Genomic DNA, 17,608 nt, shown 5'->3' with positions numbered 1-17,608 from the left:
AACAAGCAACAGCTAAGCAACAACTACTAAGCACAAGACTTGCCTGCAGTGACAATGTACTAGTTACTTTTCATTTTCTGTTCCAAAGTTCTTACATTTTAACATTCTAGGCTTCTTGTTCTTGTGATTATATAAAAAATAATAAACAAGGGGGAAATATTATACAAATTGGGAATGTATGTCACTTCCTTCTTAATTACCTAGCCAAACTATTTCCTCTTCTTACATTTAACATACAGCCATGAAAATTAGCTATCCATTTAATGAGTGGCAGGTGTGGCTACGGGCAACTATAGACAATATAGTAAACTTCAGCAGATGAGTTGATCTGCTAAAAGCTTTGTAAGCAAAAAGTCTGGTATTTAACTTTGTACTTACCAAAAGTAGGTCGACGGGAAGAATAACTTTAATGTTTTTCTGAAATTTCTCATTCAGTTCTTTAACAAGAATAAGCACCACAATGCTCAGCAAGGACAGAAGTAAAGCCTCCAGCTGAACTGATCTGATATTCTCAAATATGTAGGCATAAATCTACAGTGAACAGCAATTAACAATCACAGATCAGAAAATACATCATTTTGGGTCACATGTTATGTCATATTCTATACAACTTCAGACATTTAAAACAATCTGTGAGATCTGAATCAATACTGAAGGAGCTTAGTCCTCTGACAAACCAGCATACAGTTAAGATTTTGTAAGGAATAGAAAAATCAATTTACTTTTACTATATACTTTTGTAAACCCAAATCTAGTGAATATTTGTATATATGAGTTGCAAATTTCTATTGGTAGAAGCAGGCAAGAAAATTCCAACAAATGTGACAGGTATTCTTTTCATATTCAGTCTTATTTATTTTCAGTGTCCATAGCATTCACCAACTGTAACAGTAAAAACTACTTCTAAGGGAAAAATTTAAAAGATGAAGAGGAGTGTTCATTAAGATATTTTTCCAGAGTAACTACATAGCTTCAGCAGTCTCCCTCCTGGTTGCTCTAAGTTATTGCACAATTTAGCATGCTTTGATCAGGTCCAGATGCTGCACATAGTAATCATTGTGAAGCTTGTGTACAATTCTTATTGACTATTTAAATAACTAATGTTATATAAGAAGCTCCATTTCTTCCCTTAGCATAAATTTATAAGTTAAAAGCATTTTAAAAAGAAAGAAAAGATTCTCACTAAAAGATTCACACATCAGTGACAAGTGCTTTCTAGGGGAAATAGTCCATGGCAAGGTTCAGGAATTGCAGGTGCAAGGATGCAATAGGTTAGCACGCTGGACCACAAGGTTCAAAGTTATGTAACAGCAGGCTCTGGGATATTAGGGAATGGCTACATCGCTGCATGTGAGTCGCAGACCGCAGCGTTAAAAAAGAGAAAGAGGAAACTGTAGCTGCAAATGGGACATCTTCAGCTTTTCAAAGGCTGAGATTTGATGCAAGATGCTGTAAAACACAGTTAGAAAAACATAGTTGTGTGTTTTATGAAGAAAGGAAATATGATGTTAAATATAGGAACTCGTGTAATAGAAATAGTGAGTAGGAGTACAATGACCAAGGGTGATGCATAACAAGGATCTCTGATGATGAATACAATGTTGTAAGTAACAGACTCAGGAGAATGCAGCTGTCTTCACACCAGAACACATGACACATTGAACTGGAGTTTTAGTTATACTCTGAATTTGAGAGTCCAGAAAATGAGACGTAAATCAGTATGATAAGACATTAACAGAAGATAATGAAAAAATTGACAAGTTTACTGGAATGGTTAGAAGGAGTAAAGAAAGTAAGAGGGAACTTCTGTTGCAATAAACAAGAAAATATCAGATTTTATCACACATTATTTTCAGGCCTCACAAATAAAAGCAATAGTCTGTTGCCTGGAGGAATAGAGAGATATGAAAATGGATATAATATACATGCGTACTAAAGCTTCAGGGGGAAAAAAACCAAACAAAAAGGTAGGCTCAGTCTCTTAAATTCTGCATTTATATTCTGGAAACTATTGTGTAGCCTGAAATGTAAACCACAGAAAGAATAGAAGTTTAAATCTAGGATGTAGATTTAGACTGCATCATAAGTAGCTTCTTTTTAAACTACAACATTAAAGATAATAAAATCAATCATCTGAGATTTGAATAATAATATTTTAAAAAGGTCTTTTCTGTAGCAATGACTAAGATGACCACTAAAATAAATGAAAAGTGACACTTGTAGTTTTGTCAAAATAAAGATTAATAATTTTCTGCCCCAGAGAACCTATTCTTGAACACATGCATAATGCTAACAAGGTATGACAGTTTCAAGCTTAAGTACATATATTTATATTGGACAGGGAAAAGTACTAGAAAAATTATCTTAGGGGAGAATCCTGTTCTAGCAGAAAAGTGGTCAATATGAAGATTCCTTTCTTTTTCCTGCTGTTCTGATTCTAACAATCCTTGAAGCGATTTTAATTTCAAAGAATGAGAAAATAATTCCTGATATTTCCTCTCTCATATATTCTAAGAATATTTTCACAATATAAAAGGGAAAAAATAAAATAAAAAATCGTTAAAACAGTGAACAGAGAAAGAGACAAAATGTAATTTTCGTCACAAAGAGGAAAATTTAGTCTGATTCTTAGCCCTTGGACTTCTGATTAAGGATGTATAACCCAGCATAAGCATTTCTCATAACCCAGGAAAACATTTTAAAATCAGCTTGTTAAATAATATGATATATGTCATAAATCTGAAGAATGGTAATCAAACTACAGCTTCTAACTAAATATTGCACTGCTGTAATCAGACAATATGTGGATTGTGTCTCAAGTGCTTGGAACCAATCTCTGCATCCATAATTTTGCAAGAATGCATTTTCAGAAGAGCACAAGGCTTGAATCAATGTCCAAGCAGAAACTGATTAATTAAGACAAAAGGAGGCAATGTGGAAAATTTAATTGCAAATTGTGTCCAAAGACTCACCAAAGGTTGAGCCAGAAAGAAGGTGAAGGGATAAGAAAAGGGCAGAAATGTATTGACTCCTAACTGTTGAAGTCAAGGAGATGTGGGCTGGCTTTGAAATAATGGTGTCTATTGAAGTGACACAATATACCCATTTCCTGATATGACCAGCAAAACCAGGAGACCATCTCCCAAACCACTCACAGGCTCCTCAAAAAGAAAGAGCATTGGGCTCTTAATATGAACATGGTTAATATATGCTATAGCTATCTCTCTATGCTATATAGTTCCAACATTAATCTGTCCATTTAGTTACTGTATTCATTCAAGGTGGAAGTGTAAATCCTAAAGGTAAACACCTAAAGCTCAAGCATGTAACAGCACTGACATCTGATTCAAAAAAATATTTACACATATTTTGTGTAAAACTTTTTCACAATTGATGCAGATTTGCACATGAATGGAAAAAGCTATTATTCTAACTTTACACACGTATCTATACCAGACATTGAATGTCCCTGTCTCCTGCTCAATTAATGGCTTTGAATTCCACTGTATTTTCACATACTTTCATGGGACAATAATGAACACCATAATGGTTTCCCTTCTAAGTAGAATATGTATTTCTCATGTATTAATGAAATGCTCAGTCTCTTTAATGTGTACATGAAAACATAAAAGTTTACTTCTGAAATGAGTACAGAGCCTGAAGCAAACAAAAGAATTAAAGTAATATATATATCAGTAAAAAAAACACTTAATGCAGTTTAAGAGCAGATGACCCCATGGCATTTTCAAAAGTATTTCATTCTGGTTTGTTAGTCAAATACAACACATCATTGGAAAAAATGTAAAGGCAACTTACTGTGAACTCTAGAGAGAACAAATGGGGGGAAAAAGGGACTGATAGGCGAAACAAGGTTTTTTCAGTTAAATGTAGCACAATCACAAGTATTTTGCAACAAACTTTAAACACAACAAAAGACTTCATTTTGCAAAGTAGGTTTGTTACTCTGCAGGTCATCTTGCAGTGCTGCATTTTCTCAGAAACTTTTGGAAAGACATGGACATGGACAAAATGCAAATGTAGGTACATTTTACTGTTTTCAGATACTAAGTAAAACTTGGTTATCTGTTTCTTGTGCCTTGTAAAAATTCGATCTCACACATAGTCAGTCTTCTCTCATTATTTTTCTTCTTCACCTTCATCTTGCCTTTCAAATTTGTAAAGTGTTAATTCATGGTGCAATATGCAGCTTAATTGCAGTGTTACTAACCATGTACAGGGAAAATGAAATAAACTATCTGTAAAAACAAGAATCCCATAGACTCAATGCCATTGCAGTAGATTTTTTTTCTCCACATGCAAAGTTTTTTTTACATATTTAATCATGATCTCATTTGCTATAAAGAATCCTTTTCACTGGCTTGCTTTACTTTCAACTCTCCTGTCACACTTTATTAAACATTCTTATTCTTGCTTTGACAATCCAAAGAGTGTCTGAGGAGAAATAACTGGCTTAGTGAGTATGAGGTGTTTTGGAGTGGAGAAACAAAAAAAAAGGTAAGCAAAATATCAGTCTTTGGGTTTCCAGAATTTGGACTAAAGAACATGTCCAGAGAGACATTAAATTTGCCTTTCACTCTCTAGTTACATGTGCACACTAACATATATCTAATTGGGCTAATTTTCATATAAAACTACTACCATAAACAAAAAGTGAACATCTAAATCTGTTACTTCTGACTGAGATATTGGACCTTTATAAAGCAACCCATAAGCCTGAACAGATACCAGAAACCTTTTAAAATACTTTAACAGTAAAAGTGGCTTTTCCATATTGGGGACATCTTTTAAAACGTACAGAGGGGTTTTAATTTGTTCATTTATTTTCACATGATTCAACAGAGCAATTCAGAGTCTTAAAAAATCAGGAGAATATCCCTTTGGAAAATATTCAAAGGGCTTTGATTTCAAAAGTGAAGTGAAAGGCAAATAACTTGTTTCAGATACATTAAAAATACAAGGGATAAGGGAATAGACTTCTTTCAAAGCATTTGAATTACCTCATTTATGATATCATCAGAACATCAACATAGATATATTTCTTTGTATTACCACTGTTCTTTATTACTTCTCATAATGCATATTTTGATTATGTCTTGGCTATGGTACTTAACAGCAGTCATCTCTACCAGATGACGATATCCCTGTATGTAAGGGTTGTCTCTATAGAAACATCATGCACAAGAAGATAGTCATATTTTATACTAAAAAGAATTTATGAAAAAAGTTTTAAAGATTTTTAAAATATTTTAATACATGAATAATCAGTTGTAATATTCTCACGGGCCAGCTGACTGCTAACAAAAATGGTTATGACACTTTCAGTCATATTTCTACAAGATAAATTATTTTTGCTTATTACATGCCCCCGATTGTCATTAATACATTGGTCCTGTAAAACATTTACCAAAGGATTAGCCATATAAAATGTTATCAAATTTATAAAATACTATGATATAACATTCTAAAAAGAAACACTTTCTCATTACAGAGTTCACACTAATAAATTTCCCAAAATAATAGGAAAAATGAAAAGCAGAGCTGGGCAAAAAAATATACTTAATGCTTTTAAATAAAGCATCCTAATTTATTGGCTGATTAGACAAACCTTCACTTCATTTGGCAATCAATTAATTTGTTGCTATCAGTGCAATGTACATATCATCTCAGCAAGTAAATAAAGTCTTATTATGAACAAAATATAATTTTAACAAATGCTTTCGCAATACTGGTAATGCATCTGCCAAGATGCATTCGAACAGCACCTAACAGTACCTAAACACAGGATCTGCTGGAGTACGTTACTGTAAATAGTTTGATTTCATATCTTTTAGGCATTAAGATTATACAACTTTGCCCTTTAGAGTTTCACCAACAGCATCTCCTTTCCAAAGGAGCAACAGTACAGTATGAAAGGCTGTGTGTGTTTTATAAAGATTACCTTAAAACTGTACACTTGCTGTGTTTACAGGAATGTAAATAAATGTCATAAAACAATAAGTAATGTATCTGGGGTAATTTTTGATAGGAAGATCTGCAAATTATGGGTCATTTTCCTTTTACCAGAGGTAAAGGTACCAGAGGTCATGTTTAATTCCACCATATATGAAGAAATTATTAGAATTCTATTGAGATATATCTCTCTCACACACTGATCTAGAGATTGTTAACCCTCTAGATAAGTATGTGATTGCTCAGGATGGTAAATGCAAATATTTATGCTGTAATACACCTATTTTAAATTAATTATTGCATTTTTTTCAAAATAAGACCCATTCCTTCTCAGTTTTCCCTAATCTGTTCTTACAAATAGATTTAGCAAGATGAAGGTTTTTGTATTACATCTTTTGTTCATTCACATGTGTGCATAACAACTTTCTTGCATTTCTATATAGTCAAATACCATAGTTATGTTAGCTAATGCAATAATCCATCTCTTTTACTGGACTCACATGAAAAAATCCAAGTGGTCCTGATATATATGGCATTTTCATTCCCAGCAGATACTTCAATTGTGAAGTTACGACGTGTGTAGCTGCTCCTGTTGTCATCGCACTTATCACTGGCTCTGTTAACAGAAAAGTGGCACTGCCCAACTGCAGCATAAACATTGTTACCTAAAAGGCAAAGGAATGAGTATCATCAATCATAATTTAATGCAGCTTCTTGGTGATAGGACAATGAAACAGGGTCTTTTTAATAAACTGTAAGATAAATGAAATGACGATAAAAAGCAAAAGTCCTTTGGAGGACCACTAGAGCTGAAGATATAATCCAGAGAAGCTCTTTGTGTTTACTTGAATTATCTTAAGTGCACAACTAGTTTACTAGACTCTAAAATTAGTCCACAAAAGTGGACTCAGAGAAACTGTCTTCACGCAATGCTTAGTAGTCCCTCCTGCTTAAATACATGAGCACAATAAACACCATAAAAACACCAACTCCACAGAGTAACATGAAACAACTCAAAACGTGAAGGTTGTGTTAAGACTCATTTCTGCTCCACTGTTGTTCAGTCTGAGTAGCCTAGGCAAAGGGCCATATTTTGGTTCACATTACCAGTTGCCAACCTGCTGATATCAGGATTCCCAGCACTAATAATTTCAACAGCTATCAGATTTATTAGGCACTAAAACTACAGAGAGAGGAGTCTCATGGTGAGAGTTCCGTCATTCCGCAGAGCTCTGCCCTGCTGCAGGCTGCTGTGCCAGATTTCCTTCCCACATAGTTACACAACTGCTTTGCTTCTCCAGTGAACCCTTAACCTCCTGATATACCACTGGCCCTGCACATATAGTTCAATATACCACAACACTTGATCTTCTCATGATACAATAATATAATAACAAACAGGTCAAGTATTGCCAGTCCACTACTTTTAGTTGCATCAGTTAAATACATCCTACTTTTTATCTACATTATAGTTAAATAAATATCAAAGATGCAAAGAGAACAAAAGGTATCTGGGGAGGAGGGTGTAATTTTCAGCATAAGCTGGTGTGGGAAACTCTTGCTGTTCTTGCAAAATGAGTAATGCACATAAACTGCTTGGATGAAGAGTGGACAAGCCTCAAAAATCCAGTTGCATATGAGCTTTCTTGACAGATATAATTAATATTTGTAGCATTTATACAAGACCAGATCAACTCCCTCCATGCACAGGAACAGATACACAGCTCACAGCTTAGCTGCCACTGTTTTTTGCATAAATATCATATGAAACTAAGCTGAGCTGACAGCACTTGACTGCATCACATTGCATCATGTCATAAAATCTTTCACTCACTAAACAATGGCCAAAATGTTTAAAGCTCTCTACTCTTAATTAAATTTCTAATCATTTACTTTACCCTTGCTATGGTTATGATGTGGATTTCCCATCGTATGTTTTGGTACATTGTATGGGTTTTCTTTCTTCTTGAAAAGCTACAGGGAAAACTGACTGAAGTGTCAGAACAACAAAAACGTACAGTAGAAAAAAAAAGCCAAAGACAAATAGTTTTCTGGTTTGAATATTTGTAGCAACATCAGGCCTTTCTTAAACTAAATGTAACAAAAATTGCACATATTTCAGTATTGGTTCCAGAATTTTTCATTTTAAAAAAATTAGTTCTTAGAGGATGAAGGAACATTTCAGAGAATGAACAATTAAAGTAAGAAAAATGCTTTGATAGGTACATGGCCACAGTTTCTTTGTGCAGCCTTTCCAGTATAGACATTATGTTAAAAGGCTCATTAAGAAGTAAATATCTTGAGATTAATTTTCCTTTCATCAGTAATTCTGTCTTGATTAAATTCCTGTGAATAAAATCAGGAACTGTCATTGAAAGTAAATGAAAAAAAAAAAACCAACACACAGGAGAAAGGGACAGAAAAGGAGAAAAATATCACGACAACAAATTACAAAACCAATTTATTCGACAGAACTGGTGGGAGGTGGGATTTCTAATGAAAAAAAAGAAACAAAGAAAGGAAGAAAACTAAAATTGGAAGAAAGATAATGCAAAGGGAATATTTTCTTGCTGCTGTCTTCACTGCTACAGAATTTTAAACTGACAAGTAGAAGAGAAGAACGGTGATTTAGCTAGAAGAGAAATGAGTAATTGCAAAAAAGCAAAGCCCTCTATGTTCATTAATTCAAACCCTTTTCGTTATTGTCCACTTTCAAAACTTTCTTCCCATGACAACGTACTAAGTTTGTTACTGTTAAAATTCTGCACCCATTGTACTGTCAATCTAACTTTATGGTGGGCAAAAATTTCTACCACATTATGGCTCTTTGCATATCACTAATCTCAAACTTTCTCTTCATTGACTAATCCATGTATTCAGTTTTGGAGAATGAATTTTAAACCCCTGAAAACTCCATGTTCTGGAAGGTGAATCTTTTTTTCACCATTAAACCAAACAAAAAGTGATGATACTCTTTCTGATCATTTGCTATGTGGGCTAAGAAAACGAGGTTAGTCATGGGGAATATCTCTTGGAAGGAAACAGTACAGATCATGAAACTCTCATTTAGTAAATTGTGTTGATTGTCTCCAAATCAGAGGCTGCAAAAGTGAAGACATCTATGCACCATACAGAGACAAGTCAGACATGGCCAGTGCAGATTGACAGAGTCATCAGTTTGAAACCCTTCTCAGTCGGAGTAAATAGACATTTGAACTAGTTGATATGAGTCTTTTGAATTACGTCACTCATTGTGGGTGGCTTGAGAATGGTATTTTCTGATGGTGTATAGAGTGAGCTTTCCTCACCCTAGGAACTAAAAAGGACCACTTATTTCTGTGGGCTTTCTGTACTAACATGTAGCATGCTGTAACGTAGCTGTGGAAACCAAGCCTTCCATTCAGCCTAGTTGTACTTCTCAAGATATAGAAGATGAGCCTGAATTAAGTTATTTCCACTGTGAAAATAAAATTAACTCTTTTACTAATTATCACTGTATAATAAAGATTCGTGTTTGTATCTCATGAAAAACTATGCAAAGCATAGAATAATACAACAGAGTTTTCCCCACAAACTTTCAGCTGCAAGCAGCTTTCCTCTACTTTTTCAGCAGATTTAATGTTGAATTTCAGCTTAGCATGTTGAAATTACTTATAGACACATATATTCATACAAGTGTTCTTGCACTTACACTAATAGGAAAAAAACAAGCAGTTATGTAGTGCTTAATAGCTGTCTGGGATTAAACCTCAACAGCTTTCCATGCCCTGCTTATAGGAAAGCAGTTACATAAATATTAAAAAATCTGTTTTATGCATTCCATTCTGTTTTTAAAAATAGTATCTGTGAATGCATTATATTAAATGTTTTTGGTAGTTACAGCTTCATTTTACATTTACTTGTTTCCTATTTTAATACTATTTTATCTTCATCAGAATGGTTCTTAACTGATTATCTTTCCTTTTTTATGAACATTCCATCAAACATTTGATTTAAAAAATGGCTTAGGAATCTGAAATGTATTGCTTGAAAAACTTTTAATCAGCTAAGCCACAAATTTCAAATAGTATCATCTTCACCTATTCTTGTCTGATGATCAGAAACCAGTTCTAATTTATTTCATGTGTAGATGGCACTGAGATTCGCAAAGCCTGCCCAGAAGTTGCCTCACACAGGAATGCACACTTCACACAAAAGTCTTCACACAAAAACCACACAGCAGCCAACAGCAGTTCATCTCAAAAACACACCTCCTTCCTTTGGCTCCGTCTATGACTCACTATTTTGTATGTTTTTTCCCTTTTTTTAAAATTTTTCTTTAACATTATTTGCTGATAAGTGTACTGAGCCAGGCTACTGGAAAAGTAGTATTAAATTGCTTTTCTGGCCAAGGAAGTTCAAGTCTTTATGTACTATTTCTATGAAGGAACCATCTGTTTAGGAGAGAGACTTTTCAACCTTCATGTGGAAACTGCATGTGGAATAGTCATAGCATCAGTCATTTTTGTGTACTTAGTGGCTGGTTAGAGTGCTGCATTTTGACTTCTCTCCATATAAAGCAAGTCTTATAGCAGACACCATGACCCAGGTCTGCTCTCTTCCCTGAAAAGTACCATCCCAACAACCAACTAACACTGACAATTCCACTTTTTTTTGCATTTCAGAACATCTTCAAATGAAAACTATTTCCTCAAAATGCAGCATATTGTTTTTCTTGTGCCAGAATATCACATTTATTCCAGGCTGTTCATTAATTTCCAGCTCAATCTGACAAGCAGAAACAGATCACTGACCTAGCTCTCCTTTACCAGCAAGATGTGCCTCATCACCTTATCTGGGAATTGCAGCAACTGATAGCCAAGAGACATGAAACATGATGAGAAATGTGGATTCCCACAACTAACAGCACCTGGGATGATGTCAAAGTTTAATCATAGCCTTGATCCAGACTTTCACTTGCATATCATGTATCAGTATCTTCAAGGCACTCCTCTAAGAAATAAGTATTTTAATCTGGTCTCTAACCATTAAACTCACATAAAGGACTAGTGGCAGCACAACAAGTACCAGCTGTATCAGTATGACTTTAATGCAAGTGATATTACTGACTTGGGAGAGGAGCTCATGCACATTTTCCCTATCAGACCTGCTTTGAAGATGCAGGAAGAGGATTTTCTAGTTCTTCTCATTCCAGTCAGACTTATAGAGACCATCAGTTGAGATAAGTCAGCTGGTGCAGCTGAATGCATATGAAAAGGCAGAACTTTTCAAAATCAAAGAGTATGAGATCTAGAGGATTTGCATACCTATGGGGACTCTGCAGCAGCTAAACAAAAAAAAACCCACAAACCTGTGTTGGATTTCGAAGTTAGATCAAATGCAGAGACCAGCTTCCTTCTTGAGGCATTATGGCCTCTCTGGGAAGTATCAGGCTGTGAGCACAGCTCTCTCACATGAAGAGCTCTGTTCTCAGCTCAAGGAACTCTGCTGCTACAAGCATTCTGTACATGATGCAGTGTTGTGTTGGACACATTGGTGCAATAAGACAGCACATGCAACAGCCAGGCACAGTCTGCAGCAACTCTACTTTATACGTTTGTAGGGTTTCTCTCATGATGCTACCTCAAGTCATAATACTGCAACTGATAAAAGAATGAAAAAATTTCATCAGAAATTACTATGCCTCTTGATATTTCCTATTCATTAACATAAGCAGTATACTCTAGTTCCTGCAAAACGTGCAGGCCACTGGACATCTCATTCTGGCCTCCCTCACTCATCCTCTGTATGGCAGAGGGACCCAGAGCACCAAGTGTAAGAGTCCAGGTTTCTTTCAGGATGCCAGGTACTCAGGAGGTGTTGCAATGTGAAATCCTGGAACAATTAATCCATTTTAATATTTACAAGGAGACAGGGAAGCCTTCTTTGAAGAGCTAAGCAATTGGCAATGGATAAAAGGAACTCAGTGCTTGTGTCAGAATAAGAACAAATAATAAATTTAAAAGATCTCTGATCATTTGAATAAGCTTTGGAGAATCATTTTTAATGCATCTGTTTTACCAATTTATTTTGCTTTAGTAATGGATGTATGAACTCTAAAGAGAATTTAAAGATGTTTTCCTTATTTTTTTTAGTTACTGAATATTGTATAGTATTCTCTTTAAGCCAAAAGCAATATTCTCGGGGATATGTCAAATGCATAACAAGAGCTGATTCATGTTTTGTTTCTGAAGGAAAAGGGAAGGAAGCACAAACAACAGAACAACACTAGAGCTGACTGAGTGTGGTTTTATATCATATTGCAACACCCTAGGAGCATGTATACGATTACTACATCTCAACAAAGAAGTAGCAAAATCTCAAAACACATTAATTTCATAATTTAAAAACAGTGGACGAGACCCACAGTCAGTTTTTCTCAGAGAAGTGAAAATAAAAAAAGTATTTAAAAAGTCATAGCTGTCACAAATGCAATGCATTGATAGCATACAGAATACATGTTCATCACTGACCTGAATGATTCCTCCTAGAAATGAAACTGCTGCTGCAACTCCAATCCTCTGCATTTCAAACTCTGATAGGCCCAAAACTGCTGAATTATTGTTTGTAGTGAAATTAGTGCTGACTGAAGGAACAAGACGCTCAACTGCATTGGCAGATATTAAGGAAGTTAATGCAAATGTTCCTATAAAAAAAAAGCCCCATATTAGTGACCAGTAACTCTATATCTATCTGTACTCATCACTCATGGTCTTTTTTTTTCCAAACTTGGCTGTTATGATTAAAAATGCCATTTTGTGAATTCATGTCATAATAAGAACAATTTTTAAGGTGATATCTTAATGTAACATGCATTTTCTGATACAAAACATAATTTGTACAGGTGAATTATATGAGGGGTTTTTTGGGACCATATGCACTTAGATATGTTAGCAAAAGAGGGTTAAACAAAACAATTCACAAAGATTAAGTTATTGGAAATGTTTTTAACTCATCCTGGATATGATGAAACTGCTGTTTGTCTGAGAATCTCAAATGTTCACCATCCATGTTTCTAGGGCAATTAATTCACACTAGATATACAGTACCTAACCCATTATAGTTATCAGATGTGTAAGTTCAAACACTCAACAATCTGTACTCTAATAAATCAAGTCAAATTATGAGAAAATGATTTATTTGTAAAGAGAGATAAAGCAGGTTTAATGACACATTGATAAGAATGATAATTCTATATTTAAAACCACTTTTACATTCATGCTGAGCTCTAAAAAGAAACACCCTACTATGTCAGATCAATAGCCCTCCTGGGTAGCAGTTCAAGGCGCTACCCAGGGATAGCACACAAACCTATGTTCTACAGGCCATTCCCTTCAGAATCCCCCAGCACCCACAGCTGTTATGTTTGGGAAGTACATCCTTATCCAACCCTTTTAGATTTTGTTAATGGACTAACATTCATGAATTTGTCAAAGCTCAGTTTGGCCCTGCTTATTTTCTGCCTCCACAATGTCACATGGAAGCAGGTTCCAGAAGTTCACCATCTGGTATAGTATTTTCTCTACTTTAAAAGTCTTCTAAAGTGATCTCTCACCAGTTTCATTGAGCTTTCCTTATTTCTACTGTTGCAGAACATGGTGAACACAGTTCTACCTTAACCTTGGCCTTCATAGAGTGAATTTCCCAGCATTCATTCCCTGAGAATCTACCAGGGACATTTTCACTCTAAAAAAATGACCATCAAGTCCTACCTTTTTCTTCTTATCCTTTAACTTGCTAATAATTAATAAAATGACTTTTCTTCTATCACAAGGGCAGCTTAGTTTCCATAATAACCTTTAGTGTGGAGCCTTATCAGTAGCTGTTTGACCATTCTGATATCTTAGATTCAAAGTGTTTTGTTTTTCTATGTGCTTACTGACACTCATACAGTATTCAAGGAGGTTAGTGAGGTAGGATTTTCCCTTACAGGAGTCATATTAACTCCTCTCCAAAAGACTCTCTTTGTACCTATCTTACAATATTCATTTATTTATGACAAACAGGTCTGCAGTTCCCAGAATTCCCTCCACAGCCCTTCTGACAGTGAAATTACACTGGTAACTTGACAATCCTGTGGCCTTGTCACTAAATGTTCCTGTGTCCTTTGTCAGAAAGGTGTCCTACCAGTTTCCCTCCCAGTGTCCTGATTTGATGCATTTAAGAACCTTTAACTACAGTTTGACCATCCTCTCTATGGCATTCTTCAATTCCTTCCTTTGGCCTTATAAACTTCCTGTATACATGTGACTTGCCACATTTCAGGGCTTTTCTGCTCACCTCATTTAACCAAACTTTCCACCATTCAAGTGTCAAACTCTTCCCTGTGACAGTCTCACTAAATTTCCTATTGATCAATAAAGGGGTGTTTTAGGTCACACTTTCTTTTATGAAACATCATACATATTTTATCTGAACACACAATACTTTTTTTCAAGCAATGCTCAGGATAGTTGTAGGCATCTTCTCTTTTTCAAGTTGCTCTTTTTCCTTTTTTCTGTTCCCTTATTTTTTTTAATGTAGTTTACATAAAATTCTAACATGTAAGACCTATTGTGGTATTTTGACAGATGGAAATGTCTCAAAGGATGCTCCAAGATCAATTATACCAAAAAGTCAAGAAAAGAGTACAGGGGTTCACTGCTCAGGTGAGTAATCTTTTCAAGTAGATCATCTGTCTCACAGAAGACACATTTCCAGTGAGTAAAAGTTGTCAGAACCGAGCCATTGATGAATTTTCTATTTCATACTAACATGACTGACTTCACTAACAAAGGGCACTTTCTTTGCTTACATACATGTGGGGAGCCCTACTGACCTTACAGAAAATGCTGCTAGGAGAAGAGGTTGGCATCAGTGTATGTGAGGAATTATGGAGTATTTGAAGATCTGAGGCAGGTGGTATAGCTACAGTTTATCCTGCATATACTTGAGTGCATACACTTGAGCGATCAGATTCTGCAGAGCTCATGTTGTCTGTAATTATCCTTTCAGGTGTTTTTCTCCTCCTTGTAAGGAAAAAATGCCTCCTTCCTGCTTAAATCTTCTGAAAACCACCCAGTCTCCTTCTGCTTTCCCAGTCTTGTAATGCGTTACTACTGGACCTGTCTCACGCTTCCTGCAAACTTAGAGGCCCCCAAGTGCCCAGTTCAGCACACAAAAGAATTGATGGTTCAATATCATGAGTGTTATTTCTACCTTCCATCTATATTTTGGTTTCTTTGGAGTCAGAAACAGACCATTCACCAACTTATTAGGAGGTCAAAGTCATTCAATATTGAGCAAACAAGTAACTCATAACCACTTGCACAGTAGCCAGGGAGCACCTTTAACTGTTTAACTACTCTGCAAGTGGACAGAAATTGTGCTGAACTCAGTAAAAGAATCTCTAGCTTTAATAGAATATCAGATAACAGCCACAGAAAGTTGGGGTTTTTTTCTGAGAAATCCAGTTGGTGGCCCATAACCAGTGGTGTTCCCCAGGCCTCAGCGTTGGGGCCTGTTTTGTTTAACATCTAAATCAATGATCTGTATGAGGGGATCAAATGCATCCTCAGTCAGTTTGCAGATGGGTAGGCATGTAGATCTGTTTGAGGACAGGAAGGCTCTTCAGAGGGACCCGGACAGGCTGGAGTAATGGGACAATTATATGGGGTTCAACAAAGCCAAGTGCCAGGTTTTTTACTTCTGCCACAACAACCCCAGGCAATGCTACAAGCTTGGGACAGAGTGGCTGGAAAGCTGTCTGGCAGAAAAAGAGCTGGGAGTGTTGGTCAACTATCAGCTGAACATGATCCAGCAGTGTGCCAAGGTGGTCATGAAGGCCAATAGCATCCTGGCTTGTATTAGAGATAGTGTGGCCAACAGGATCAGGGAAATGATTATTACTCTGTACTTGGCCCTGGTGAGGCTCCATCTTGAGTTCTGTGTTCAGTTTTGGGCCCCTCACTACAAGAGGGACACTGGAGCGTGTACAGAGACAGACAATGAAGCTGGTGAAGAGTCCAGAGCACAAGTCTTATGAGAAGCAGCTGAGGGAACTGAGGATCTTCAGCCTGGGGAAAAGGAGACTGAGAGGAGACCTTATTGTTCTGTACAACTACCTGAAAGGGTGTTGTGGCAAGGCTGATGTCAGTCTCTTTTCTTAAATAATTAGTGACAGAAGGAGATGAAATATCCTGAAGCTGTGCCAGGGAACGTATTAGGAAAAAGTTCTTCAGTGAAAGGGTTATCATGCATTGGAATAAGCCGCCCAGGGAAGTGATTGGGTCACAAAAAAAAACATGTAGATGTGGTGCTCAGGATGTGGTTTAGTGGTAAATGTGGCAGTGCTGGATTGACCTTTGGACATAATGATCTTAAAGATCTTTTCCAACCTAAATGATTCTGTAATACTGTAAGGCTTTTCCATTCCTATTTGCATATTTCTTGTTGGCTGAACCCTCTGTAAAATTCTTAGCTGAAGTAGATTTATAAAGTAGAGCTAAAATACAAAAAGCTTTAGTAAACTAGATTTACAAAGGAACTGTCAATGCAATATTAAATTATAATGACAGGAGTAACTCCAATATATTCTTAATGAGGCTCTTCAAAGTACACTGAAAAAAAAATAGTTGTAAAAAGAGGCACAACATCTTATTTCTGATTAGTCTTAAATAATTTTCCTTCTATTGATCTTATAGCAACAAAAAAAGAGTTCAGTTTCCAATTATTTATTTCTGAAAATGTCTTTAGCAAATAGACACTTACCTGTCGCAACATGACGTCCCATTCCAAAAATGGCATAAATAATGACGGGGAAGAAAGAGCCATATAAACCAAAGACTGGATGGACTGAAGACAGAACAGCAAAAGCAAGTCCTACAGAAAATGAAATGGAATTACTTCTCTATATAAAGATACAACTTTTCAGGGGGTTTTTTTGGGATTCTTTTTTTTTTTAATGAGGAAACATCAGCAATATTACTAAGAGGAGGAAAAAATCTACTGTCATTTATAAAAATCTAGAGCATAACATAAGGACTACTGTAGAGTTAGGAGCAAGGTGAACTCTGGAAGGTTTTTCATCTATCTTCTTTCATCAAAATCCATCAGGTTTTGGTCACCACCAGAAACAAATGGGTCACAGATACAATCTATTGCACCAGCTAAAATGGTTCCAGGTTTTCTTCATCAGTGATTCCAAACTTTTTTTAAATAACCAATCCTTACAGGAGGCAGAAGCACCATTTAACCCTCACCCTCACAAACATAGATTTGAGACTGCTAGGGGTCCAGGCAGTTAAAGGGTTATTTCTTATAAACAGTTCAAAACCTATAATTTTGGTTTGGATGGAGGTTCTGCAGTCTGCTTTCTTCTGATTTCTTAGAAAACAACAACAAAAAATATTTCAAAGTTCATTGACCCTATGTACCTGCACTTTTTAATCCTTTAGATAGGGTTGTGGTTTGGAGTTTTGGTGGTTTTTTTCTGGAGGAGGTATGTAAATTCTGTTGATCCAGAAACAGAAAGTTTAAATTTCATGTTGAGATGGAGAATAAACTGAATAAGTTTGGATTTAACTTCACCGACTTACTAGTAACCTTCACTGTTTAGCTA

The 17,608-nt window shown here is 35.8% G+C and overlaps 1 protein-coding gene across 1 annotated transcript in view; it reads right to left on the bottom strand.

The window, feature by feature from the left end:
- The window catches only part of SLC26A7 (solute carrier family 26 member 7), a 58,813-nt gene that overhangs the window by 28,207 nt on the left and 12,998 nt on the right, over nt 1-17,608 (bottom strand). Inside the window, exons 2-5 of the mRNA XM_061995534.1 lie at nt 16,759-16,869; nt 12,483-12,655; nt 6,471-6,635; nt 379-531 (exon numbers count right to left, since the gene is read on the bottom strand). Of these exons, the coding sequence (XP_061851518.1) occupies nt 379-531; nt 6,471-6,635; nt 12,483-12,655; nt 16,759-16,869 (602 nt within the window). The remainder of the gene's footprint in view (nt 1-378; nt 532-6,470; nt 6,636-12,482; nt 12,656-16,758; nt 16,870-17,608) is intronic.

Source organism: Colius striatus, chromosome 4, assembly GCF_028858725.1.
Source record: "Colius striatus isolate bColStr4 chromosome 4, bColStr4.1.hap1, whole genome shotgun sequence".
Classification (NCBI taxonomy): domain Eukaryota; kingdom Metazoa; phylum Chordata; class Aves; order Coliiformes; family Coliidae; genus Colius; species Colius striatus.
This window is presented reverse-complemented; position numbering and strand designations above follow the sequence as displayed.